General features: G+C 43.6%; 1 protein-coding gene across 2 annotated transcripts; it reads right to left on the reverse strand.

Moving 5' to 3' along the window:
* Positions 1-1,859: 1,859 nt before the first annotated feature.
* On the reverse strand, positions 1,860-23,367 carry LOC133380952 (uncharacterized). 2 transcript variants are annotated; one of them, XM_061619222.1, is made up of 5 exons: positions 23,200-23,367; positions 15,201-15,488; positions 13,612-13,680; positions 5,848-5,960; positions 1,860-3,585 (listed from the first exon to the last, which is right to left on the reverse strand). In XM_061619222.1, the coding sequence occupies exons 1-5, from the start codon at positions 23,246-23,248 to the stop codon at positions 3,403-3,405; spliced, it is 702 nt and encodes a 233-aa protein (XP_061475206.1). In that variant the 5' UTR covers positions 23,249-23,367; the 3' UTR covers positions 1,860-3,402. The 2 variants fall into 2 exon arrangements, with proteins under 2 accessions (XP_061475206.1, XP_061475205.1); XM_061619221.1 differs by having other exon boundaries at positions 15,201-15,590.
* Positions 23,368-24,332: the final 965 nt, after the last annotated feature.

Below are 24,332 nucleotides of genomic sequence, written 5' to 3' on the forward strand. Positions count from 1 at the left end.
TCTACACCCTGTAAATCTGTTCTCATTTCTTCCAGATCCAAAGGTCACTCCAACTTATTCCCCTGCAGAATCAGGATCCTCCATCATCAAATTAGAAAAGCAAAGTAAGACGGCAGGGTAGGATAGGGAACTGGGGAAGGGAAAGTTGGGTGCCTGGGTTTATCTTTTGGCTATGCTACGGACTCTCCGTGATCTTGGGCAGGTCACTGCATCTTTTTCAAAGGGCTGCTTCTCATCAGATGTTTTGCACTTAGGTACCAATAACTGAGTACGTAATACATGTGTATTCCCATCATTTTAAGGAGATGTGTCTTCCACCCTCTTCTTGCCAGCTTTTGCCCTAATCACTGATCCTGCCCTTTAACTATGGCTTGATTTTCAGACAAAAATAAATAAATCACCTGCTGATTTCTAGATTGTTCTCTTGTTAAAGGTGCAAGGTGCAGACCAGCCTGGTATTTTTTTCTGATCTGTTGGCCTGATCTTTTCTTCTTACTGAATTATTGCAGTTTTACCCCTCTGTTCCTCCTCAGATCTCAGGGAAGTGTACATGGTTCACTGCCACTTGTTTTAGCCATATAAACCTATAGGCATGCTGTATGCATGTATTATCTGCCCTTCAGTACAAAAAAAATCTAAAGCAAGAATAGTCAATGTGGTACCTTCCAGATATTGTTGGACTCCAGCCCCCACCATCCCTAACAGTTAGCCATGCTGGCTGGGGCTGACAGGAGTTCTGGTCTAACAACATCTGGAGGGCACCAGATTGGCTACCCCTGACCTAAGTGTGCCTCAAACAGGCCATTGTTTCCTAGATGGAGCTCTAAACGTAAAGGGTTGCTATGTGTTTATTTTGAACAGAAGATGCCTACTCTGAGGGGAAAGGAGTCGGACTTTCCAGCATTATGTCAGTTTGGCCACAGACACTCAGTATTTCATCACTTCCTTTTAATGTTCTGAAAAAAAGACAAGGCCAATGAAGCTATTTTTAACTGACTCTGCTTTTTCCAGGGCAGGGGGCAGCTGGAGGTATGGAGATGTAAAGGGGATGGAATGAAAGTGCTCTAGAAATGAGGAGGGCAGAGAAAATATGTCAGGGAAGGAGAAAGTGAATGGACAGCATTCCAAACTGTCAAGGTTCTCCAAGTACATTTTACCTGCTACAAGGAACTTGCACAACTTGCACTGATTTAAAAAAAAATGAGTTGAAGATGTACTTGCACAATCAATACCACTGTCATTTGATGATTCCTTCCCAAAAACTCTGATTGTATATAAATGTGGGGGACCTGCAACCTAATGCATCTGTTAGGGTCCCAGCTGGCCCAGGTGCCATGCCCTCTTCCAGGATACTCTGTTCCATTGTTTTCCATTTTTACATAGGAAGGTGCCTTATAGCTCAGTGTTGTCTACACTGTCTGGCAGCAGTTCTCCAGGGTTCAGGCAGGCATCTCTCCCAGACTTACGTGGTGATGCCAGGGATTGAACCTGGGACCTCCTGCATGCAAATCAGATGCTCTGCCCCTGAGCTCTGGCCCTTCCCCGTTTGTCACTCCTGAACAATCAATCAGCATCCTATGACCACCACTGAGTATGCTGGGGAAGGGCATCTGCCTTCCATTCAGAAGGTCCTAGTTCCAATCCCCGGCATCTTCAGGCACGGCTGGGAGAGACTGCTGCCTGAAACTCTGGAGAGCACTGCCAGTCAGTGGGGGCAATACTGAACTAGATGGGCCGAGGGTCTGGCTCAGTACAAGGCAGCTTCCTATGTTCCTGTATGGCGCTGTTTTGATTAAATACAGATCCACACTCAGAGAATGAGTTCGCTATTAGTATATAAGAGAAATACCCCAAGGATATTAAATGCAATGTTTACATTTATTTTCCTTTTCACCCTCCTGCAGGTGGTGCACTTTGGCTGTACTCTCTCATTTTAATTCTAGTCTTATAGATTTCCCATGAAAAAGATTACTCTTGCCTGCACTGGTGGATTTCCTTGGGCACTTTTTTTACATACTGTAAAGCTATTTTCTTACTGTGCAATAAAGACTGATTCATTAATTTCATGCCTGGGCCAATACAGAAACAATAGAAATGCATACAATTGCCGTCCTGGGCTCCTATTGGGAGGAGGAGGAGGAGGAAGAAGAAGAAGAAGAAGAGAAAAGGAGACCACAAGGCACCAAAATTAAAGAAGTGATCTCACCAGGATAATAAACTGTGGCTGAAAAATTGCATCAGTGGTTTGCATCATCTCAAGCCGGTACAGAAGTATTGTGTGAAAATTGTGGCTGTGATGATACTACATAGATTTGTCTTTTCATCTCCTTTTGTCTAACCACCAATGGCAACTAAGGCAGATTTACGCCTTACATTTAAAGCACATCCTTCCTCTCTGCTTCCTCAAAAGCAGTTGGCGGCTATATAGACCAGCACACACATAGGGATGATGGGAGTTGGTGTTAGGGCTGGGGAAGAAATTAAATTTAATTCACTTTAAAGATGAATCTATCAAATTCATGCACTCCCCGAAACAATATCCACACCAAAACATACGTAATCTTCCAAATTCGCACTTATCTGAATTTTGCAATGCAGTTCTCCAACTGAAACAATGTTTACAAAATTGTATCTAAGTGTGCAAAAAAATGATTAGTGGAAATAACATACAAAACTGCATTATATTAGGGCCATTGCTTGCAAAAATGTGCACATTGGTCAAAACTGCATACAAAAATGTATTTATTTTGAGAAATTTGCACTAACTTGCTGAAGAATTTCATGATATTTTTTTAAATTGCTAATTGCTGCAAAAATGTGGAGAACTAAATATAAGACTGGAAAAATGAGACATTTGGAGAGCCAAAATGGACAGATTCATCCACCCCAGTTGTAGTCCAAACACATCTGGAGGGCACCAGGCTGGGGATATCTACCTGAAGAATTTCCAGCTATCGCACATTGGGTAAGACAAAAGATTTCCTACTACCCACACATGCAGGGTGATCCTATACATCTTTTCTCAGAAATAAGACACATTGTATTCAATTTGGTTTACTCCCAGGTAAGTTTCATTGGGTTAGACTGCAGCATTAAAAGCACATTTGAGTCTCTCAGCCTATTTGTGTCCTTTGCAAACGTTAATGCAAAAGATTATTCAGTTACACATTATAGCTACGTTACAATTGCTTTGCAGGAGCTCACAATCCAAACAAGGGACTTTGCAGTGCAATCTCATATATGTCTACTCAGAAGTAAGTCCCACCGAGTTCAGTCATGCTTGCTCACGAGGGCATAGGATTGCTGCCTTTGCTGCTCGTGTAAAAGCCCACCTCTAACCATCTAAGGGCTTCAGATGAGAAGTCAATGGAATATCATTTTTTAAAGAACATTGGGAGAGGATCAGAGGCCAATGTTATAATACGTCTTCTTCTCCACATCATCCGAGCTTGGCATCTCAAGAAGCAGGGAGATGTTGCCCAGCATAGGGGGAAAGGTGGATTTCATCCCAGCTCGGTATAGTTTGGCTTCATTTCCATCCCCGGTTGTTGCATGTCTGTCATTCCAGCAAGTGTCAGAAATATGCTGTGGAAAGGAAGAACAATCCCTGACTTAGCTGGACACTAGGCAGTTTGACGAGACACACTTGGAAAATTGTCTTGTGTGTTTGTTTATGGATGTGTGTTTATGTAGGCACACGTTCACATTGATTAGACTCAAAGGTGTGAAGTTGTTACTTTTTCATGCTGTAGTATCAAAGGTGTACCTTTGCTTCAAAGGTCAATGAGATCAGGATCTCCCACTTAACTTGTAGTTTAGCTGTCGCCCTGGATCCCTCTTCCTCCACTCCAGTTGATAATACAAGACTACGATAGAGCAGAGAAGATTTTCTTGGCTAACAATGGCTACTAGCCATGATGGCTATGTACGAACTCCACTGGCTCAGACCAAAGGTCCATCTACTCTACCATCCTGTTCCTACAGTGGTCAACCAGATGCCTCTGGGAAGCTCGCAAGCAGGGCCTGAGTGCAAGAGCCACTCTCTCCACTGGTGATTCCCAGCGCTTGGATCACAGAGGTATACTGTCTCTGACACTGTGGAGGCGGAATGTAGCCATTATGGCTAGTAGCAAATGGTAACATTCTCCTCCATGAAAGTGTCTGTCTTTTAAAACCATCTGGGTTGATAGTCATCACTGCCTCTTGTGGAAGGGAATTCCACAGTTTAACTATGCGCTGCATGAAGGACTTTCTTTTGCCTGTCCTGAATCTTCCAACATTCAGTTTCATTGGATGTCCCCGAGTTCTAGTGGTATGGGAAAGGGAGAAAAACTTTTTGCTATCCACTTTCTCCACATCATGCATAACTGTATACATCTCTATCTTACTTGCCCTTTTTCTAAACGAAAAAGCTCCAAATGTCATAATCTTTTCTCATAGGTTTCTCCATCCCTGCGGTCATTCTGGCAGCCCTTTTCTGAACCTTTTCCAGCTCTACAATATCCTTTTTGAGACGAAGTGACCAAACCTGTACATAGTATTCCAAGTGTGGCTGCACCATACATTTATATAATGGCATTATGATATTAGCATTTTTATTTTCAGTCCTTTTCCTAATGATCTCTAATACAGAATCCTCCTTTTTCACAGCTGCTACACACTGGGTCAACATCTTCATCAAAGTATCCACTACAATCCCAAGGCCTTGTTCCTGGTTGCTCACCACAGTTCAGATCCCATGACCACATACATGAAATTAGAGGAGGGGGGTTGCCCCAATGTGCACCACTTTACACTTACTTACGTTGAATTGCATTTAAAATTTTACTGACCCTTCACCCAGTATGGAGAGATTCTTTTAGAGCTCCCTCACAATTCCTGGACAATTTGGTATCATCAGGAAAGTTGGGTACCTCACTGCTCACTCCTAGCTCTAGCTAACTGATGAAAAAGTTAAAAAGAACATGTTCAGGAGTGTAGTCCAGGGTCTCAGGGGGTCTTAAACCTTTTACTTTTGGGGGGATCAGGGTTCCAGCAAGGTCCCTATGTCTCCAGCATCCTACAAGCCAATCAGCATGAAAGGGCAGTGTGTTAGTCACTGTGAAGAATCTTCTAACATGCTTCCTTGTCCTTTCCTGATGCTTGGAGCCAATCAGAGTGAAAGGAGGTGAATGAAACACTGAGAAGACTCTTCTCAATGCTAACACTCTTCTCTTTCATGCTTATTGGTTCCTAGGCAACCCTACAGCACAAAAAAGGGGAGGGGGCATGGCTGTGATTAACATGAAGGGACTCTGCACTTCCGAATTTACCCCTATACTACTGAACATGTTCCAATACCAATCCTTGGGGGACTTTGTTTTCTACATCCCTCCACTGGGATAATTTTCCATTTGTTCCTACTCTCTGCTTCTTGTTCCTTAATTTTATTTATTTATTTATTTATTTATTTATTGGATTTATATACCGCCCGACTAGCGATAGCTCTCTGGGCAGTGAACATAAAATAGCATAAAAAATACAATAAATAACAAAATAATATTAAATAATACAATCAAAAATCCAATACAATAATAACCAGTCACTGATCCATAACGGGACCTCTTCTCTTAACTATGACTGTTAAACTTACTCAAGAGTTTTTGATGACCATCAGTGAGCGACTTCATTAAGCTTTTTTGATATTTGAAATATTACAAGCACTGCATGCTTCCAGTGTTCTATATCTGCAAGAAAATAGCTTGTAAAGATCTCCTTGAACTTCCCACTGACTGCAATGGGAAAGGGAAGATGAGACATTATGAATGTCTTGGCTAGAAACATGGGACGGGGGTGAGAGTCACTTACCTCTGCTATGATCAGCCCAAGGAGGCAGAGGATCAGGCCAGCTAAACTCAGCTGGATGATATTGGACACTGTATAGTCTCTGTCATTTGCTGACTTGATGAAAGAGATACCCACTGCAGAAGAGAGGTGGGAACCATCAACTCTTTTTTTTTTAGGCTCAGAAACATAGAAGATAGCAGCCAAAGAAAGTGTGGGGATGTTCTACCCCTTAAGACGTAGGCTCACAAAATGGGGGCAGTATAGTGGGGTGAGGCTAAGATGTCTGCACAGCAGGGGGAGGGGGAGAAAAGCCTAAGAATCTTGGAGCGATCCCTCCCAGAAGCAGGAGAATCTGGGTAGGAACCCTTAAACTGCAGCACAGGCTTCCAGGTGAATGTCGCAGGCTATTTTTATTTATTTATTTATTTTATTACATTTCTAGACCGCCCTATAGCAGAAAGCTCTCAGGGCGGTGTACAACAAATAAAATCACAATTAAAATATGAGCAAGTGTGAAAAATATAACATGATAAAAATCCGAAATAGAATTGCCATGAGTTTATAAATTAAAATCCATATTAGGTTTAAAATTAAATTTAAAATGTTTAAAAAGCCTGGGCGAAAAGGTAGGTTTTTACCTGGCGCCGAAAAGATAACAAAGAAGGTGCCAGGCGTATCTCATCTGGGAGGGCATTCCATAGTTCGGGGGCCACCACTGAGAAGGCCCTAGATTTAGTTGTTGATCTCCGGGCCTCTTTATGAGTTGGGACCCGGAGAAGGGCCTTCGACGTCGAGCGTAGTGAACGGGTAGGTACATAGCGAGAGAGGCGTTCCACCAGGTATTGCGGTCCGATGCCGTTTAGGGCTTTATAGGTAAGAACCAACACTTTGAATCTGGCCCGGAAACATATCGGTAGCCAGTGCAGCTGCGCCAGGACAGGTGTTATATGGTCAAATTTCTTTGTCCCAGTGAGAACTCTGACCGCAGCATTTTGCACTAGCTGAAGTTTCCGAACCGTCTTCACAGGTAGCCCCACGTAGAGTGCATTACAGTAGTCCAATCTAGAGGTTACCATAGCATGGATAACTGAGGCGAGATTCTCCCTGTCCAGATAGGGTCGTAGTTGGGCTACCAGCCGAAGCTGGTAGAATGCATTCCGTGCCACCGAGGCTACCTGAGCCTCAAGTGACAGGAGCGGATCTAATAAGACCCCCAAACTACGTACCTGCTCCTTTAGGGGGAGTGTAACCCCATCTAGGGCAGGTCGAACGTCAACCATCTGGGCAGAGGGCCCTCCCACCAACAGCATCTCAGTCTTGTTAGGATTGAGTTTCAGTTTATTAGCTCTCATCCAGCCCATTATCGCGGCCAGGCAGCGGTCTAGTACATCAACAGCCTCACCTGACGAAGATGAAAAGGAGTAGTAGAGCTGCGTATCATCAGCATATTGCTGGAAACGCACTCCAAAACTCCTGATGACCTCACCCAGCGGCTTCATATAGATATTGAAAAGCATGGGGGACAGAACTGAACCCTGTGGGACTCCATATTGGAGTACCCAGGGACTCGAGTAATGTTCCCCCAGCATCACCTTCTGGAGACGATTCCCGAGATAGGAGCAGAGCCACCGCCAAGCAGTGCCTCCCACTCCTAAATCCGTAAGTCGCTCCAGAAGGATACCATGGTCGATGGTATCAAACGCCGCTGAGAGATCAAGGAGAACCAACAGAGTTACACTCCCTCTGTCTTTCTCCCGACAGAGGTCATCATACAGGGCGACCAAGGCCGTTTCTGTACCAAACCCCGGCCGAAAGCCCGATTGAAATGGATCCAGATAATCAGTTTCATCCAAGAGAGCCTGGAGTTGGCGAGCGACCACACGCTCTAGGACCTTGCCCAGGAATGGAACATTTGCTACCAGCCTATAGTTGTCCAAATTATCAGGGTCCAAGGAGGGTTTTTTTAGGAGCGGTCTCACCACCGCCTGTTTCAGGCAGGATGGGACCACTCCCTCTCGTAAAGAGGCATTAATCACCTCCTTGGCCCAGCCGGCTGTTCCATTCCTGCTAGCTTTTATTAGCCATGAGGGGCAAGGATCCAGAGCAGAAGTGGTCGCCCGCACCTGTCCAAGCACCTTGTCCTCATCCTCGAGCTGTACCAACTGAAACTCATCCAGTAAAACAGGACAAGACTGTGCTCTGGACACCTCATTAGGATCAACTGCTACAATAATGGAGTCAAGGTCCCGGCGGATGTTCATGATCTTATCACGAAAGTGTCGCGCAAACTCATTACAGCGGGCAATTGATGGTGTTATAGCGTCCTGGGGACCAGAGTGTAAAAGTCCCCGGACAACTTTATAAAGTTCCGCTGGGTGGTTAAGAGATGACTGAATAGAGACAGCAAAGTATTGCTTCTTTGCTGCTCTCACTGCCTTCACATAGAGTTTGGTAGAGACCCTCACAAGTGCATGATTACAGCCGTCGGGAGTTCGCCTCCATTTGCACTCAAGCCGTCTCCTTTCTTGCTTCATCACTCTTAGCGCCGGGGTAAACCAGGGAGCCAATTGAGCTCTGCAACGGAGAGGGCGCACCGGGGCGATCGTGTCAACTGCCCGGGCCATTTCTGTATTCCACAGCGTGGCCAGGGTTTCGACAGGACCGTCAATTCTATCAGCCGGAAAATTCCCTAGTGAGTTGTTTTCTTTTGCCAAGCATACCAGTGGGAATGGCAAGAGGGAAAGGGAGCAATCCTGAGTTGCTGCCCCACATTATCTGGAACAAGCATCATTGTTTACACTGCAATCCTAATCCCACTCACCTAAGGCTAGAATAAGCCCTACTGAATCTAAGAGGGCTTACTTCTGAGTAGGCATGGTTAGGATCACACTATTGCTCAGCTATTACAGAGAATCCAGACAGCGCTGCTGCCACAGTATTACATTCCAGAGTTTTTGGCATCCTCTATAATGAGGGTTCTCAATCATGCAGGGAGGACATTTGCTCTCCAACGTGTGGAGGGCTTAAAACAAGGAAACAGTGAGGTGTGTGATGTTCATTACATGAAGAATCTAAACAGCCCAATAGAGTTATAAGGGCCAAGCAATTGGTGATGTACTTTAAAGAAAAGGGGCAGTAGCTTCACGATTGACACAAGATGAGCCAACCAATCTGCACTGTGCAAATCCAACTTCTTCTCAGACCAACACACACACACACATACACGATGCTCTCAGACAATCTGTTTATTGACCACTCAGAACAGCTACTTTCTGAGTATTATTCTGATCTGTTTGCAGGGCTATTTCATGAGTATTCATCCTGATTTGTTTGTGGAGAGGTTACATGACATTGCATCAAGTGAGCGTTATCCTACCTCGTTCCAGTGCATTTTCCCATTACTTTCCGTACCGCAAAAAATCTGATATTTTGTGGAAGCTGGTTTATTGTGCAAGACCTCCGAGTCCCAATCAGCTGCAATATTGTGACCCTGAATTTGCTGTTATGTGATTGAACCCCACCCAAGAATAGTGACCATCTGGAAGTGCCCCCCAAATTCTTTGCTAAACAGTTTTTACTGATGCATTTGGCATTTTTATTGGTTTTACTACAGTATTGTGATTTAGGTTGTGTACTGCCTTGCAATATTTAATATGAAAGTGCAGTCTAGAAGTACCAAATAAATAAATAAAAGTAAACTTGCTTCCACATCAGGCTCACCAGTGAAATGCCAAGCATCTGTTGCTCTCCAAAGACTTACCCAACACTGGAGCAAAATATGCATTCACACAGCCCTTTATCCCCATTAATATAGGGTTATCCACATGATGTCCTCCCCATCCTAATGTAGTCCTGGACCTTTCTCCCTTAAAATGCAAGATTTTTTTAACCTGTCCTTTCAGATTTTTCAAGGATTGAAAAAAAAGCACCTGCATTTAAAGGGGGAAAGGTCCAGGGCAACATTGGGATGTGGAGGACTTCATAAGAACATAAGAACATAAGAAGAGCCTGCTGGATCAGGCCAGTGGCCCATCTAGTCCAGCATCCTGTTCTCACAGTGGCCAACCAGGTGCCTGGGGGAAGCCCGCAACCAGGACCCGACTGCAAGAACACTCTCCCCTCCTGAGGCTTCCAGCAACTGGTTTTCAGAAGCATGCTGCCTCTGACTAGGGTGGCACAGCACAGCCATCACGGCTAGTAGCCATTGATAGCCCTGTCCTCCATGAAGTTGTCTAATCTTCTTTTAAAGCCATCCAAGCTGGTGGCCATTACTGCATCTTGTGGGAGCAAATTCCATAGTTTAACTATGCGCTGAGTAAAGAAGTACTTCCTTTTGTCTGTCCTGAATCTTCCAACATTCAGCTTCTTTGAATGTCCACGAGTTCTAGTATTATGAGAGAGGGAGAAGAACTTTTCTCTATCCACTTTCTCAATGCCATGCATAATTTTATACACTTCTATCATGTCTCCTCCGACCCGTCTTTTCTCTAAACTAAAAAGCCCCAAATGCTGCAACCTTTCCTCGTAAGGGAGTCGCTCCATCCCCTTGATCATTCTGGTTGCCCTCTTCTGAACCTTTTCCGACTCTATAATATCCTTTTTGAGATGAGACAACCAGAACTGTACACAGTATTCCAAATGAGGCCGCACCATAGATTTATACAATGGCATTATGATATCGGCTGTTTTATTTTCAATACCTTTCCTAATTATTGCTAGCATGGAATTTGCCTTTTTCACAGCTGCTGCACACTGGGTCGACATTTTCATCGTGCTGTCCACTACAACCCCGAGGTCTCTCTCCTGGTCGGTCACCGCCAGTTCAGACCCAATCAGCGTATATGTGAAATTAAGATTTTTTGCTCCAATATGCATAATTTTACACTTATTTATATTGAATTGCATTTGCCATTTTTCCGCCCATTCACTCAGTTTGGAGAGGTCTTTTTGGAGCTCTTCGCAATCCTTCTTTGTTTTAACAACCCTGAACAATTTAGTGTCGTCAGCAAACTTGGCCACTTCACTGCTCACTCCTAATTCTAGGTCATTAATGAACAAGTTGAAAAGTACAGGTCCCAATACCGATCCTTGAGGGACTCCACTTTCTACAGCCCTCCATTGGGAGAACTGTCCGTTTATTCCTACTCTCTGCTTTCTGCTTCTTAACCAATTCCTTATCCACAAGAGGACCTCTCCTCTTATTCCATGACTGCTAAGCTTCCTCAGAAGTCTTTGGTGAGGTACCTTGTCAAACGCTTTTTGAAAGTCTAAGTACACTATGTCCACTGGATCACCTCTATCTATATGCTTGTTGACACTCTCAAAGAATTCTAATAGGTTACTGAGACAGGACTTTCCCTTGCAGAAGCCATGCTGGCTCTGCTTCAGCAAGGCTTGTTCTTCTATGTGCTTAGTTAATCTAGCTTTAATAATACTTTCTACCAGTTTTCCAGGGACAGAAGTTAAGCTAACTGGCCTGTAATTTCCGGGATCCCCTCTGGATCCCTTTTTGAAGATTGGCGTTACATTTGCCACTTTCCAGTCCTCAGGCACGGAGGAGGACCCGAGGGACAAGTTACATATTTTAATTAGCAGATCAGCAATTTCACATTTGAGTTCTTTGAGAACTCTCGGGTGGATGCCATCCGGGCCCGGTGATTTGTCAGTTTTTATATTGTTCATTAAGCCTAGAACTTCCTCTCTCGTTACCACTATTTGTCTCAGTTCCTCAGAATCCCTTCCTGCTATGTTAGTTCAGGTTCAGGGATCTGCCCTATATCTTCCACTGTGAAGACAGATGCAAAGAATTCATTTAGCTTCTCTGCTATCTCCTTATCGTTCTTTAGTACTCCTTTGACTCCCTTATCATCCAAGGGTCCAATCGCCTCCCTAGATGGTCTCCTGCTTTGAATGTATTTATAGAATTTTTTGTTGTTGGTTTTTATGTTGTTAGCAATGTGCTCCTCAAATTCTTTTTTAGCATCCCTTATTGTCTTCTTGCATTTCTTTTGCCAGAGTTTGTGTTCTTTTTTATTTTCTTCATTCGGACAAGACTTCCATTTTCTGAAGGAAGACTTTTTGCCTCTAAGAGCTTCCTTGACTTGGCTCGTTAACCATGCTGGCATCTTCTTGGCCCTGGCGGTACCTTTTCTGATCTGCGATATGCACTCCAGTTGAGCTTCTAATATAGTGTTTTTAAACAACTTCCAAGCATCTTCGAGTGATGTGACCCTCTGCACTTTGTTTTTCAGCTTTCTTTTTACCACTCCCCTCATTTTTGTGAAGTTTCCTCTTTTGAAGTCAAAGGTGACCGTGTTGGATTTTCTTGGCAATTGGCCATTTACATGTATGTTTAATTTAATAGCACTGTGGTCACTTCTCCCAATCGGTTCAACAACACTTACATCTCGCACCAGGTCCCGGTCCCCACTGAGGATTAAGTCCAGGGTTGCCGTCCCTCTGGTCTGTTCCATGACCAACTGGTCTAGGGAATAGTCATTGAGAATATCTAGAAACTTTGCTTCTTTGTCATGACTGGAACACATATGCGGCCAGTCTATGTCCGGGTAGTTGAAGTCACCCATTACTACCACATTTCCTAGTCTGGATGCTTCCTCAATTTCATATCTCATCTCAAGGTCTCCCTGAGCATTTTGATCAGGGGGACGATAGATCATTCCCATTATTAAGTCCCTCCTGGGGCATGGTATCACCACCCACAACGATTCTGTGGAGGAGTCTGCCTCTTTTGGGGTTTCGAGCTTGCTGGATTCAATGCCTTCTTTCACGTATAGAGCGACTCCGCCACCAATACGTCCTTCCCTGTCCTTCCGATATAGTTTATATCCAGGGATAACCGTATCCCAATGGTTTTCTCCATTCCACCAGGTCTCCGTTATGCTCACTATATCAATGCTCTCCTCTAAGACCAAGCACTCCAGTTCTCCCATCTTGGTTCGGAGGCTCCTAGCATTAGCGTACAGACACTTGTAAGCCATGTCTCTCTTCAAGTGTCTTTGGCACTTTTGGTTTGGCCTGTGGTAATTTTGCTCTTCTGAATTTATATCCTGTGCCCCTGCTCTCACAATGCCTACTTCTAGGCCTACCCCTTTTAAAATTTCATCATTTCTTTGGAGGTTTATTCCGAACCGGACCTTCCTCAGCTCCTGTCGGGTTTCCCCCCTCAGTCAGTTTAAAAGCTGCTCTGCTACCTTTTTAATTTTAAGTGCCAGCAGTCTGGTTCCATTCTGGTTCAAGTGGATCCTGTCCCTTTTGTACAGGCCCGGCTTATCCCAAAATGTTCCCCAGTTCCTAACAAATCCAAACCCTTCCACCCGACACCATCGTCTCATCCATGCATTGAGACTGCAAAGCTGGGCCTGTCTGGCTGGTCCTGCGCGTGGAACCGGTAGCATTTCAGAGAAAGCCACCTTGGAGGTCCTGGCTTTCAGCATCCTACCTAGCAACCTAAATTTTGCTTCCAGGACCTCACGGCTGCATTTCCCCATGTCGTTGGTGCCAACGTGCACCACGACCACTGACTCCTGCGGATCCCACTATACAAATGGGGAGACAGGGCTGTGCAAATCCACATTTTGTTCCTTTGTGGACAAGCCCAAACTTTAGACAAGGCCCACGGGACAAAAAGCTTGAGCAACTCTAGCTTAATATATAATCCATTTTATATTTTGGTAACTGCTGGAATTTGCAGAGGATCTTGATCCTCAAAGTTCCGAGCATGAGGTGGGTGGGCCTCTTCAAAGGGTGTGCACAAAGAGAACTTACTTGAGGCAGAAGATGCCAGAACTGGCCTGCCAGTTGAACTCTCTGCCTGATAGGCTGAAGCACTCCTTCCTGGTGGGAAGAAACGAAAGAAGGAAAGATATATGAGAGTCCAAAGTGCAAAGATGTACGAGCTTGCTGTTAGGGAGAAGGGGGGGAAATTTGAAGAAAGAAAGTAACAAAAAATCTGTCTTTCACAAAGTTGGTCTCCCATTACTGACCTTGTCATCAGCGAACTCTTGACCACATTCACACCATATATTTATCCCACTATTAATCTGATTTAAACTGTTATGGCTTCCCCCAAAGAATTGGTAGTTTGTGAAGGGTGCTTAGAGTTGTTAGGAGACCCCTATTCTCCTCACAAAGTTACAGTTTTCAGAGTAGTATAACAATCAGTCCTTCTTCCTAGAGGACTCTGGAGCTGTAACTCTGTGAGAGGAATAGGGGATCTCCTCACAACTCTCACACTGCTGAGGACTACAATAGGTCATAGGAACATAGGAATTTGCCTTGCTAAGGACTCTTCCAGACGACCTATTTATTAAGCATGCATCCTGATTTGCTTGGACAATACTTATGCAGGGGTTAGATTATAATTTATATCTGGTCTTCATTGAGCATTCTTTCTGATTTGCTTGCGACGGTGAACATACATCCTGATTTGTTTGTGAGATCCTCAAATGTCTTCCCGTTAATAATTCCCTCTGCACTTTCTTAAATGCAGAAAGTGAGTTTCTTTTTTAAGGTGGATTTGTTGCACAACGGCATGCAGAAGGTTTCAGGTTCAATCCCCAGCATCTTTAAGCAGGGCTGGAAGAGATCCCTGTCGGAAACCCTGGACAGCCTCTGCCAGTCAGTGTGGAAACAACACTGAGCTACATGGACTCTGATTTAGGCAGAGCTTGGAAAAGTTACTTTTTTGAACTACAACTCCCATCAGCCCAGTCCAGTGGCCATGCTGGCTAGGGCTGATGGGAGTTGTAGTTCAAAAAAGTAACTTTTCCAAGCTCTGGTTAGGGCACCTCCAGACTGTCAGTATTTGGCAGGAAGGATTCAAGTACATACCAGTGAATTTAGGTTTGTGCAATGAAAGTGGATTAACCAGTATGTTTGTTTCAGGGGACTGGAAACAAAACCTTATGAGGAGAGACAGAAAGAACTGGCTTTGCTTAGCCTTGAGAAGGGGAGATATGACAGCACTCTTCAAGTACAGTGGAGGAGCGATTTTAATCAGGAAATGATTATGCTGGGGGAAATGGTTAAGTCCCATCACATCCCACAGTGCTGTGGTTCCAATCTGATCTGGAGGCCTCACAGTTGCTTTTAACTTTTAACAAACCACAAGAGATCCAAATCATGCATCTCCTGCATTATGTCTAGTTTGGTTGTTTTTCTAACAATAGCAAATGAAAGCCAAATCAAACCACAACATCATGAACTGAAACACAGGATGAAGCATCATCCCTCAGTTTATGTTTGTATTTTTCTAAACCACATAAGGATTTTAAATATTAAGTGGTTTAGAAATGCTTTTCAATAAATAAATAATAGGGTCACACTGTGGTGCAGATCTAATCTAACTCTCTTACCCTTGGTCACTGTTAGGTTGATGTTAGCTGACAACATCAAGTCCAAAGCCAGCAACGTGATGCAATAAATCCCAGAATCCTCAGCTGTCACATTCCGGAGTACCAGTGAAGCATCCTCAGAAGACAATTTTGCACGATGGCTGTATACCTCTGTTTCATCAATGCTGATTACACAAGAGTCCTTCCACTGTTGGGTACCATTCTCTGCTATGCAGTTATCAGCCTTGAGTATCAGCACCAGCCGAGCGCCAGTGACAAAACGCCATCGCACCTGGAAGTAGTTTGGGACTGAAGTTGAAAAATTCAGTGAGGCAGAGAGCAAGACTGAATTACCTTCTGAGATGGAAATCAGGGATTCAGGAACAGTCAACAAAAAGGCAGCAGCAGGGCCTGGGGGAAAGAGGCGAAGGGGTTAACATTGAGAGCAGAAGCCTGACTTCTTGGGTTAGGCCAACAAAAAGCACCTTTCCCCAACCTGTTGGCAAACATACTGTCACTCAATGAGATTTCTCTACAGGGAGAAAGATCAACACTAGGCTTTGGGGGACTAAGTGAAAGGTGTTTTGTGTTTGTGGATTTAAAGAAGTTGAACTCCCAAAGCCAGTATTCCATATATGTTAAAATGTAAATGTACTGCCTTCAAGTCGATTCCGTCTTAAGGCGGAACTATGACTGGCCCAAGGTCACCCAGTGAGCTTCATGGTTATGTGGGGATTCAAACCCTGGTCTCCCAGGTCGTAGTCCAACACCTTAACCACTACACCACCAGATTCAATTGATGTATATTATATATATCCCTGCATCAAGGATACATTACACTCATAATTATATTGACACTAGGACAAAGGAAGCGAGGGGAAGAGCAAGGGTTACAGTGGATGGCTATGTAGAAATACCTTGGGTTTCAGGTGGGTTAGGAAGTGAAGCCTTCTCCCTTGGGTTTCTAAATGCAGTTTTCGGAAGTGTACATATCATACAATTCCTGGGAGCACAGGCTAGTTGAAGTCCGTAAGCCAAAACAAGCACAACATGTGTGAATTTAGTAGGTCCTTTAGTACCCACTTTCTTCCCAAAGTGGTATGCTAGCAAGAGTTGGCATACTGGCTTGAACAGGAGTGCTCTGCATGTTGTACATGCAGAAAAGCACTCAGGTTTTTAGTACATTAGGAGTGTCTGTCTGCAAAACAAAAGCTTGCACTGCATTTCAGAAGTGGCTGTCTAAACATTCTCCCACCTGTCACCTCTGGTATGGATGATCTCCATGTGAGCAAAATGTCACGCACAAAGAGGAAGTAAGTTATATGCTGTTTGGCTGTAATCATTCTGGCATGAATGAAAGGTATGCTGCGTTGTGCTTGGGGATACACTAATATTATTCCATTAGGGACACAACCCAGCGTTATAAAATAGCCTATTATTTTAAAGATCTTTTTTCTTTCACCCTTTATCATATCCACACTCTACTGCTCATTTTAGGCCCAAACCATATGTGATGTGAGAGATCCATAATCAGATCTCTCAACATTAAAAAAAAAAAAAGCAGGCACAGGGGGCCCCAAATTTGATTGGAGAAGCAATGCTTTACAGTTTCTCCAGTCTAAATCACACACACCCTCAAGCTGTGATTAGCCCCACAGGAGAGAAATAGAGATATAATATTCACTAACAGGCAAAAAAAATCTTTGCAGTTTAAGAACGTATCTATAGCCAACAGATATTTCTACCAAACTTTAAACAGTAGGGAAATTGGGCAGCTATAAATGCACCAGGGGAGCAGGAGACCTGACCTCCTCTCTGAGATATTGTACTGCCCTACAAATTTGGCAAAATGCAAACAATTTGGGTTGGTTTTTTATAATCCAATCTACTTCCTGTGTAGCTTGGAAGAATTTGGTAACATGTGCCTCTGAGCATACGGTGAGTGGTGGCAACACCTGCACTCAAGACTACATCTCCAAAGATGGAGAATTACATTTTTGTATGTTTGTTGGTGTTCTTCTTGCTTTGCTGCTTTCCTGTGTTACTACTATTTCTACAGAGCATCTAACCTAGAAAATTATATTTCATTATTCATCCTAGAAATCTGTGTCAAATTTATTTTTTATTAATTTCAAAGCCTTTTTATTGGTCAGTGTCATATGATGGTAAAGACAGCCTTTTGTGTTTCAAACTGGAGGTTATGTTTTATTTAAATTTTGGGTGCATTAGTAGTGAAACTGCAGTAAAATCAGACTGATTACAATATGTTGCTACTTAAGCAATGAATCTAGCTGTTGGGGGGGGAAACAAACTTGGCCTGCCCAAGATGCATGTGTTCAGCCTGCTATGCTTAAATCATCCCACTTAAGGAAGGATTGGCATGGTCAATTAAAAATATAGAGCACACCTAAACATTTGCTAGAATATATTTCACCTCCCACTGCTTTATCTTGTGCAAACTGAGACACTCCTCGTGTCCACTGGAGACTATTATGCAGAATAGTCAGTGCCATTATTCCACAATTGTTTTTTGGGGGGGGGTTGTGTAAATTATGCAAAGTATTGCTGTACTCCACATATTCAGAGAAACAAAAGCAAAAGAAAATGCTTCACTAAAATTGAAAAATAAATCAAGCATATTTAAACTGACTATCTGAACTATATCAGATAGAGGACATGTTACCCCTGGAGATCTTCTTGTCGGAAATTCCTTGGTGGGCCCCTTTACTTGCGATTCTTTTCACCCATATTAATAACACTGGTGAGTTCCCCTCGGGATGGCGAACCAGTATAATAGTTCCTATCTTTAAAAAGGGTGATCCTTCCCTTCCTAAAAATTATAGACCTATTAGTCTATTAGACATTACAGCTAAGTTATAGGCCCGTTTCCTTCTTAACAAACTTACTGAATGGGACTCTAGGTACTCGGTTATACATCAAGAACAGGCGGGTTTTAGGAAAGGGAAAAGCACAATGGACCAGGCCTTCATTTTAAACCACTTAATATATAAAGCTTTAAAAGGTTCACACTCTTCGCTCTACGTGGCGTTCATTGATTTCGCTGCAGCTTTTGATTCGGTGGATAGGGAACTGTTGTGGTTTAAGCTGGCCCAATCAAATGCCGACAGGAGACTAGTCTGGCTAATAAAATCTCTTCACCAATCAAATTCCCTAAGAATTCGCTTAGGCAGAAATGGCGCACTTTCGAGCGAAATACTGGTCCTAAAAGGGGTCAAACAAGGCTGCATTTTGGCCCCTTTTCTTTTTAATTTTTTTATAAATGATTTAGTCCCAGTATTGTCAGCTCCATCCTTTTTCCCCCCCTCTGTGGGCAGAGAAAAAATTTCAACTCTCTTGTACGCCGATGATCTGGCCATGTTCTCCATTAATAAAATCGGCCTTAGAAGATTGTTAATTCGATTGGAGGAATATTGTCAATCCAATAGGATCCAGATAAATCTCTCCAAATCTAAAATTATGGTAATTGGGAAACACAGCAATACTAAATCTGTCTGGAAGCTAAATGGAATCCCCCTAGATCAAGTCCAGAATTTTAAATATTTAGGGATCACTTTTAATAACAAACTTTCATGGAAACCTCACGTTAAAGAACTTAAACTAACGTTGTCTAGATCAGTTGGCCAATTGAAAAGGTTCTTCTATACTCGTGGAGGCCAACTAGTCCCTCCTATGCTGAAAATTTTTAGCACTAAAGCCTTATCCAAATTACTTTATGGGTCTGGTCTCTGGGGCCAATCATATAAATCTTTTCTTGAACCCATACAAAACACCTTTCTAAGACAGATCTTGGGGCTCCCTTGTGGCGCCCCTGCTGCACACGTTAGGGCAGAATTAGGCCTTCCCTCCATCTCTGCCAAAATAGATTTGGCGGCCCTAAGGCTATGGAGGAAAATCTCTTTGATGGATGACTCCTCGTATGTTAAACTTCGTTGGCTTGAACAAATGCAAATAGGAGGTTGGGCCCATACCATCTTTAATCCAATCATATAACTTTCCGAATAGCAACCTTTCATCATGGTCGCCTTTAGAGTTACGCAATTGGATCTATATCATCTGTCTTAATATTGTTGCTTCCTCCCTGCTAAACCAAGATCAGCACAGCACATGTCTTGTTTCTGTTATTTGGGCTGATTGTAGGGCAGTACAATATCTCAGAGATGAGATCATAAGAACATAAGAACATAAGAAGAGCCTGCTGGATCAGGCCAGTGGCCCATCCAGTCCAGCATCCTGTTCTCACAGTGGCCAACCAGGTGCCTGGGGGAAGCCCGCAACCAGGACCCGAGTGCAAGAACACTCTCCCCTCCTGAGGCTTCCAGCAACTGGTTTTCAGAAGCATGCTGCCTTTGATCAGGTCTCCTCCTCCCCTGGTGCAGTTACAATAGCTCCCAATTTCCCTGCTTTTTAAAGTTTGATGGAAATATCTGTTGGCTATAGGGATGTTCTTAAACTACAAGGTTTTTTTTGCCTATTAGTGAATTTCTCTGCTTTTTAATCTGAGAGGTAAGAAATGGGATCCTGTACAAGTTTGCTGAGAATGGATTGATCATTTGCATGCTTATTGAGTTCAATAGGATTTACTTCTCGGCAATCATGCTTAGCTGACTATGGGGGAGGAGGCAAAGAGGAAGGGAGGGAGGGCTGGAATGGGCAGGGGAGGAGGAAGAAGGAAGGGGGGAGAAAGAAGGGGGGAGGAGGGGAGAGGAAGGAGAGACAGAATAGGAGAGAGGAGGAAGGAGAGGAGAGAGAGGAATGCGAAAGGCAAGTCTGATCATTTGCATGCTTATTAAGTTCAATGGGATTTACAACCATATTTAGAATACATGAAACTGACCATGGGGGAGGAGGAGAAGTGGGGAGGGAAGGGAGGGGAGAGGGGAGGAGATTGGAAGGGGAGGGGGTAAAGGGGCAGGAGGAGGAAAAGGTGGAGGGAGGGAATAGGAGGGAGGGAGAGTGCAGGTTTGATCATTTGCATGCTTTTTTAGTTCAGTGGGATTTACTCCTGTACAGTCATGCTTAGGATAGGTGAAACTGACCTCAGAGAGGGGCAGGGAGGGGGAAAGAGGGGGAAGGGGAGAGAAAGGGAGGAAGGGCAGGGGTAGGAAGGAAGGGGAGGGGACGGGGAGGGATTGGGTCGGCGGGCACTGGGCAGAGGGAAAGCCCCTTTCCTTTCCAAAAGGAAAACATTGTGAACAATATCATTGTTTTTCAGGGTTTCCCCCACCTTTTTATTCTACAGCAGGTATATGTAGTCTCCTACCCAAATTTAAACCAAAGCTGTCCCTGGCCACATCCACACCAGACCTTTATTTCACTTTAGACAGTCATGGCTTCCCCTGGGAACTGTAGTTCGTGAAGGGTGCTGAAAGTTGCTAGGAGAGACCCTATTCCCCTCACAGAGCTACAATCCCCAGAAGAGGGCCTGACTGTTCAACCCCTCTGGCCACTGGAGCTCTGTCTGGGGAATAGGAGTCTCCTAACAACTCTCAGCACCCCTCACAAACTACATTTCCCAGAATTCTTTGGGGGAAGCCATGCCTGTCTAAAGTGAAATAAAGGTCTGGTGTGGGTGTGGCCACCTGATTAGCCAAGCCAAACCGCTGTGAGTCTGGCTTTTAGAACAAGGACAGCTGGTTTTTACTGAGCATGCCTGTGCTTATCATTGACTTCAGGCCTTGTAAGCAGAGACCTTATCCTAGTCCGTGTCTGTGTTGGAATTGCTTTTTTAAAAAATATGTTTTTAAACCTTTTTAAATATATTTTTAAAGCTTTTTTAAAAATGTTTTTTTAAAAGACGTTTTGTTTAAATATATTTTAAAGTCTGTGTTTATGATGTTTTAAAGTTTTGTGGTTTTATTTGCCGCTCTGGGTTCCTACTGGGAGGAAGAGCAGGATATAGATCAAATAATAAATAAATGAATAGACTTCAATGTATAATTTCTTAAATTAATTAAAAATCAGCCAGGCACTTTTTAAAAACTTTTAAACTGCAGAAGATGAAGGTCAGCATATGGGGCAAGGTCAGTAATAGGATTACAGGTACTCTGTGAACATGGCTGATATTTAATTAATTTCAACAAATTATGAGACCACTGACAGAAAAAGGAGTCTGGTTATTTTACTCTTGTTTTAGACTTTGAACTCTGGATTCTCTCTGAGTTTTGTGTATTGCCATGAAAACTTACATAGTTGGTGTACTGTATTGATCCTCCAGGCTTGCCATACCAGGAACTGCTGAGTCAGGTAAGCAAGCCTTTTTGAGTTCAGGACTGTAAGTTTTGTAAGGTTTTGTTTTGAAATGAGCTTATGGGAAGCAGCAGAATGGCATAGGGGGTATTTTAAATTTAACGATAACAATTTAGCCATATGCTCAGAGGTGCATGTTACAAAATTCTTCCAAGCTACACAGGAAGTGGATTGGACTGTAAAAGACCAACACAAATGGTGTTTGCATTTTGCCACATTTGTAGGGCAGTACAATATCTCAGAGAGGAGGTCAGGACTCCTGCTCCCCTGGTGCATTCACTATAACTGCCCAATTTCCCTGCTTTTTAAAGTTTGATAGAAATATATGTGGGCTATAGGTACGCTGTTAAACCGCAAGGTGTGTGTTTTTTTTGCCTATTAGTGAATCAGTATTCTATCTACCGCCCTCGCTGGATAGTCACCTTGTAGTGGTGAGTGGGCTTGTGTGTTTCAATGAACCGTGTGAGCGATGCCGTCGGGAGTCATGTGCTCCCAGCAGGGTCACCCATGGCAGTAAGGTCAAGGGAGAGGAACCAGACAAAGAACGATCCAAGAATGTCCTCAATGGCAGAACAGGCGGAGGATAACAATGTGTATGTTACAACGGCTGTGAAGGTGGATGAAGGCTGCAGCAGATAAAAGACTTCCAATCGTCGTGGCACCCATGCCATTGGATCAAAGTCTTTTTCTGTCAAGATTGTGCGTTGATCGTCGTGCGCCAATCTCCCCACATAAAACAAATTCACGCACAGGCGTCTTCCAACCAAAGTATCTTGGAAGACAATCTTACTCGGCCACGAGTGATCGCCAACCATTCTATCTACCAGGCCCCTGCAGGACTAACATTTTCAGTGTGAGGTAATTTTAATCAGAGCCACTGGAACAGCATAGATTAAACACCCACTTTCCCCAGCACCATTGCTCCGATCAAATTCACCCCCTTTCCTTTCTAGTGTTTAAAACGGGGGACAGGGAGATTTCCTGACAAGTGAGGTTTGATCCTTAGACTGTGATCCTTTTAGGGAACCATACCAATTGCACAATGGAATAACAAACAATAAAAATCAACCATAGCATTTGTGTGGCCTTTCTTTAAAGCTTTACCAGGACCATATGCCATTTCACACAGCACAGACACCTCCAGAATATTGTCAGTATTTTGCAGGAAGGATTGAAACACATACCAGAAATTGAGGTTTGCGTAACTAAAGTGGATTAAAGAGCTCTGTCACTCTGGTGTAACAAATCAACTTTAAAAAACAAAACAGACTTTTTGCAGTTGGGAGAGTGATGGGGAAATGCATTGAAAAGTGTGGGTTGGATGAACGATTAATGGAAAAATGTGTACATACTCTGTCACCAAATCAGGCTGAATGCAAGCCGAGTGCTCATTATCGTATAACCTCACCACAAAAAAAAATCAGTACAAATGCTCAACAAAGACTAGATGTAATCTAAACTCCTTGTAAAGTTTGTGCAAGCAAATCAGGATGAACGCTGAATAAACAGGTTGTCTGGAGGAGCCCAAGTGGAGATTGCATACTGAAAAGCTCTCCCGCCCAACTAAACTGCCTTTTAGAGCCCCCTTGGTCAACAAAGCTGAGCCATCCCATATTCTGCTCATTTCGAGCGCAATCTGCAGCCTGAAGTGTACAGTCCTGAGACAACTTTGCAATTTTAGTCATGCTGCATTCATAAACCTCCCCCACCACCCGTCTACAGAAGCATCTCCACAATGTATCCCTTTACTCACCAACCAGAATCCCAAACAGCCACAGCTTTGCCATTACAACTCTCTGCATTTAGTCCCCGTGTCTTTTGCTAAGCTAATGTCAGCAATCCTCCTATTGACGCTCACATGCTGTGTCCAGGGGAAGATCAGTGGAGCCAGGACTTCCTGCTGGCTCCAGGCAAACTTTGCAGTTTCTGCTTGAAAGTGAAATTTAGGGTCAAAAGTGATGAGATAATTATTCCTGAATTAGCAAGCACGTCTTTTGTTATGTAAACAGCAGCCATGGGGAAGCCTCTGAAGCCTGGAAACTTGCCCAGCCCCCACTGTCCCAATGCTGCAGTTCACATAACCAAAAGCATGTAAACTGCAGTCACACAATGTCACCGGAAGTTTGGACCTAAAACTTTATTTCCCTCCGTGTAAACAGCAAAGTGATGAAAGAGAGTATCCTGGAGCATATGCAGAGTGACTTTCCCCATCTGATAACCACAGGCCCACGCAGGGCCAGATTTAAACTTCTTGTGGCCCTAAGCTATAACATGAGTGAGGTCCTTCCCTCTTCAACAAGTATGTGCATTACTTATAGGGTTAGCACAGTTGATGCCGATGCTGACATGCGGGCTGTTTTCTACAAGAATCCAAAAGGCTGCATGTGTACAACATTCTATAGAATTGTTTACTGTTTACTGTTGTTGGCAAGCAAGCCGCAATAATTATATTCAATACCTACCAAAAATTATCTTCATTTTGTATGATGTGGATGGTTTCCCAGTAGCAATGTCGTAAACATTTTTGTTTTCTTTCTTTCTTTCTAATGCAAGGGCCCTCGTAATGTGAGGCCCTAAGCTGTAGCTTGTTTAGCTTGTACGTAAATCTGGCCCTGGGCCCATGGTTCATACAGATACCATTAAATCCAGAACCACTCCAATGAAGGTGTGTTGAAGTCTCAAAAATAAGTAAAGTTTGCAAATACAGAACTGCTCCTTGAGATAAAGAACACGCAGAAAGTCTAGGATCTGCCCACGATTTTGCTTTTGGTGTAGTCATCTTGCTTCTTTTGCTGTGAGGCTGGGCAAAGCTCAGGGGTAGAGCAACTGCTTTAGCTGCAGAAGTTCCCAGGTTCAATCCCTGGCATCTCCAGGTAGGGCTGGGAA

This window comes from Rhineura floridana, chromosome 3 (genome assembly GCF_030035675.1).
Source record: "Rhineura floridana isolate rRhiFlo1 chromosome 3, rRhiFlo1.hap2, whole genome shotgun sequence".
In the NCBI taxonomy this organism is placed as follows: domain Eukaryota; kingdom Metazoa; phylum Chordata; class Lepidosauria; order Squamata; family Rhineuridae; genus Rhineura; species Rhineura floridana.